We start from the raw sequence: 3,626 nt of genomic DNA, 5'->3' as shown, positions 1-3,626 counted from the left end.
TTTGCCTTTGTTACAAATTGGCATTACCGCCTCGTAATTAAACAAAAGTTTTGATTTGTGTCAGTTTTCCACAGACCCTTCAGGGCTTGGAAACAATACATCTGCTGTCCTGGAACAGCCTAATTTTTAATCTACGCCAAGATCTGCTCTCCTGATGGGGCCCGTAACAAATGCAGCACTCAGCTCTCTGCTATTTGTTGGGCTCTATCAAGGGAGTAATGAAAGGGCCTGCTCTCACCACCGCAAAGGGAAGCGGGATGCTGCCTTTGCTCATGTGGGCACCCCCTCCCTGCAACGTCAGCACCGGCAGGTACCAGCACCTGCAGAGCTGCTCTGGAGTCTTCTGCGGGGACAGCGGGGGCTGTGCGTTGCCCAGCCTGCTGGAGGAGCCCTGCTGGCCTTTAGGGTCTTTAACATTCCCGTCCACAAGTTAATCCAACATCATTTTCTCTGAAGCTTTAGTTATGAGCTCCTGAAGCTTCTCCCCGCAGCTCCTGCCTGGGAATATAGACCCCAGGACTCCCCAAACTGCAGCCTTTAGGGAACCCCCGCACTCTGTGCTGGCACAGGGAGCCCAGCTGGAGTGGTGCTGGGCCTGTCCCTCTCCCCACAGCCTCAGCCGATGCTGCAGCGCTTCTTGTCCTGCCCCGGGAACGCCCGGCTTCGCTTCCAGCAGTCACAGCCCCTCCAGGATCCTTCCCCAAGACAAGCTCTGCAGCTGGCTGCCTTCACCCCCCTGCCCCGCTCAGCCCAGTCCCTGAAGGGCTTTGGGATAAACAACGCTCAGAGCTGAGCGAGGGCAGCTGCTGGGGAGTCGGGCTGCCTCCCGCTGCCAGCACTGGCTGCAAAGGGCTGGCGAAGCCCCTCTGGGGCTCCAGTGCAGGCGCATCCCCAGGGTCCTGCCCTGGCCCATGGCTCCTTCCCCTCCCCACACCCTGAACATCACTTCTGGTGCCTGGTTTCGGAGCCCTGGCCAGGCTGTGAGGTCCCTCCCTGCTGCCCCAAGCCAGGCGCTCGCAGCCCTGCTTCCCTGCACCCCAGCAGCACCCCGAGGACCCAGCTAGGCACAGGGTGACCGGCTGCAGGTGTCTGCAGCTCATTTAGGAAATGCCGGTGACCTGGGGGTTGATGACAGCTACATATAACCTGTTTTCTTTGGGAAGTGACACCCCCTAGCGCAGGCTTGTTTGTGGGCTCATGGTGCCATGCCCACCCCATGGTGCCCCTTCCCCACAGGAGTACCCCCAGCGCAGCGGGGACCCCAGCTCCCCTAAGACTTTCCCATCCTTGCAAGGCGTCTGGAGAAAGAAGCTCCTGGGGAGCTCAGATCATCCCAGCAGCAGCTGGGTGCCGGCGCAGGGCCGTGGGCACCGGGTTGGGGAGGGGGCGAGCCCTGACCCCGCTCTGCTTCCCCTTCCAGAGAAGAGCGTGCCCCTATGTATCCTGTACGAGAAGTATGGGGAGAGTCTGACCCAGGACAACCTCATCAAGGTGGTGGCTCTCCTGACCGAGTACCAGACCGGCGATGTCGTCGTGGCCATCAGGGATGTCTACATCCAGAATCCAGAGATCAAGATCAGGGTAAAGGCTCAGCGCCCTGTCCCAGGCGGGTTTAAGGGGGACATTTCCCACTGGCAGGGGGTTGCTGCAATCACCCTGAGGGGTTGGTCCCAGTGACCCAAGCCCTGGGGCTGGGCAGCCCCACCATGGTGGAGCTTGGGCAGCAGGACCTGCATCGCTGAGTGGGGCTGCATCCCCAAGGACCTGCATCGCTAGGGACCTACCTCAGCCCTGCCAGGCTCGGGGCAGGGGGAGCGCCGCAGCCCCCAGGAAGGGCAGTGCTGGGGGTCCAACCCTGCCTGCTTGCAGGTTTTAGGGGAGCCGATGCAGAAGCGGAAGCTGGTGGCAGAGATCAGCCTGGTGAACCCCCTCGCAGTCCCCCTGAACAACTGCATGTTCGTGGTGGAGGGCGCCGGCCTCACCGACGGGCAGCGGATCAAGGAGCTGTAAGAGCTTTTCCTCCCTTCACCCGGCCGGGCCGTTGGGAATGGGGCAGGGGTGGATTTTTGTGCCTGGAGCCTCCCAGGGAGGGTGGCCCTGGGTCCCGGCTCTGTTACGGGCACAGCGGGAGCTGGGGCTACGCTGGTCCCTGCGGGGTGCAGGGGCTCAGAGCATCTCTGCCCCACACCTCACTGGGGAGGGGAGCTCGGCCACGCCACGGGGGGGTCCCTGCTTCCCAAGGGTCCCAGCACCATCCTGCGGCACCGTGGGCAGGGGGAGACTGATGGGTCACCAGGAGGGAGAGGGGCTGCCCTGCTGACCCCCCTGCCCTCCTCCAGGGAGGAGCCCGTGGAGCCACAGGCAGAGGCCAAGTTCAGGCTGGATTTCGTGCCGCACCAGGCGGGGCTGCGCAAGCTGATGGTGGACTTCGAGAGCGACAAGCTGACTGGGGTGAAGGGCTACCGCAACGTCATCATCGCGCCCCAGCCTAAGTGAGCAGCCACCACGGCCCCCCCTGCCACTGAGAACCTGCTTCCCCTCCCACTTGGGGGCTCGCCTGCCCCCGACTCACTTTAGCCCAAAGACAGTCCCAGCAGCACGTGGAAGGACAACTGCCGAAGCCCAGCCTGACCCCCATGCAGTGGCTGCGGTGCCACGCTCCTCCCCGGGAGCGCTCAGTGCTGCGGGGAGAGAAGCGACGGGAGCAGGGGCAGGAGGGGGGCGTGCAGGGGCTCCCTGTGGCAGCTGCTCGCTTTGCCACCTTTCCCTCACCCTGCAGGGTGGAAACGTCCCCGCGTCCTGCCTGTCCCCCAGCCTGGGTGCAGCAGGAACCCCCAGAGCCCCCCGAGCCCAGCACAGCTGGGCAGCGGCTAGCCCCCTCCTCTTTCTGCAGCACTGACAGCCCTGGGAAGCAGAGCAGATTTCATAAACCAAAGAGCAGAACAACCTTCTCCAGCACTGACTGCACCTCAGCCATGCTCACGCGTGCCATTACAATTCTCTGAACGCAATTCAGTAGAGGAAAGATTGTATACTGTGAGCACAAAGCTGTTTATATGCTATATACATATATAACAAATCTACTTGTATCTATATAAATACATACTGCATATAACCCTACTGCATGGATAAAGCAGGGTATTCGCTATAATGACTGTTCCTGTCACGGCAAACACTGTGCAATGAGGGATGGAACGTTACCTTGACATGAATTAACTATGCAAGCACCAAATAAAAACTCTATTTTTCACTTTTAAAGCCATCCCGGCTCTTCTTGAGCATCATTTCCGAGCAGAGGCACCCAGCCGCTCTTTGACCAGCACCTGAGTGGTTGGGGGGCGAGTTCACCCCCAGCCCAGCACTGAAGCTGTGGGTTTATTGCTGTGGATGGTGTCTGCTGCACTAAAGCCACGCTGTCTGTTCTGCTTCAGCCACCTCCCTCCGCCCCAAGCTGCAGAGCCAGCACAGCCTGGCATTCTCGGGGTGCTCTGCAGCTCAGGGGTTGTACCCAGAAAAAGGCGGCCCAGGGCCCCGCAGTGACCCCCGCGGCTCTCCCGGTCCCACAGCACGACTCAGCAGCACCCACAGCACAGGGTAAACCTGCGTCAGCCTCCAAGGCAGCACGG

At 61.1% G+C, this 3,626-nt stretch overlaps 1 protein-coding gene across 1 annotated transcript in view; it reads left to right on the top strand.

Annotated features, from left to right (window-relative positions):
- Positions 1–3,259, top strand: part of TGM2 (transglutaminase 2) — a 28,297-nt gene extending 25,038 nt beyond the window's left edge. The window contains 3 exon segments of the mRNA XM_009318753.1: positions 1,421–1,581; positions 1,870–2,006; positions 2,340–3,259. Coding sequence (XP_009317028.1) covers positions 1,421–1,581; positions 1,870–2,006; positions 2,340–2,496 — 455 coding nt within the window. The 3' untranslated portion in view covers positions 2,497–3,259.
- The last annotated feature ends 367 nt before the right edge of the window (positions 3,260–3,626 follow it).

Source organism: Pygoscelis adeliae, unplaced genomic scaffold, assembly GCF_000699105.1.
Source record: "Pygoscelis adeliae isolate BGI_AS28 unplaced genomic scaffold, ASM69910v1 Scaffold432, whole genome shotgun sequence".
In the NCBI taxonomy this organism is placed as follows: Eukaryota; Metazoa; Chordata; class Aves; order Sphenisciformes; family Spheniscidae; genus Pygoscelis; species Pygoscelis adeliae.
Note: the sequence above shows the minus strand (reverse complement) of the source record. Positions and strands in the feature narration are given on the sequence as shown.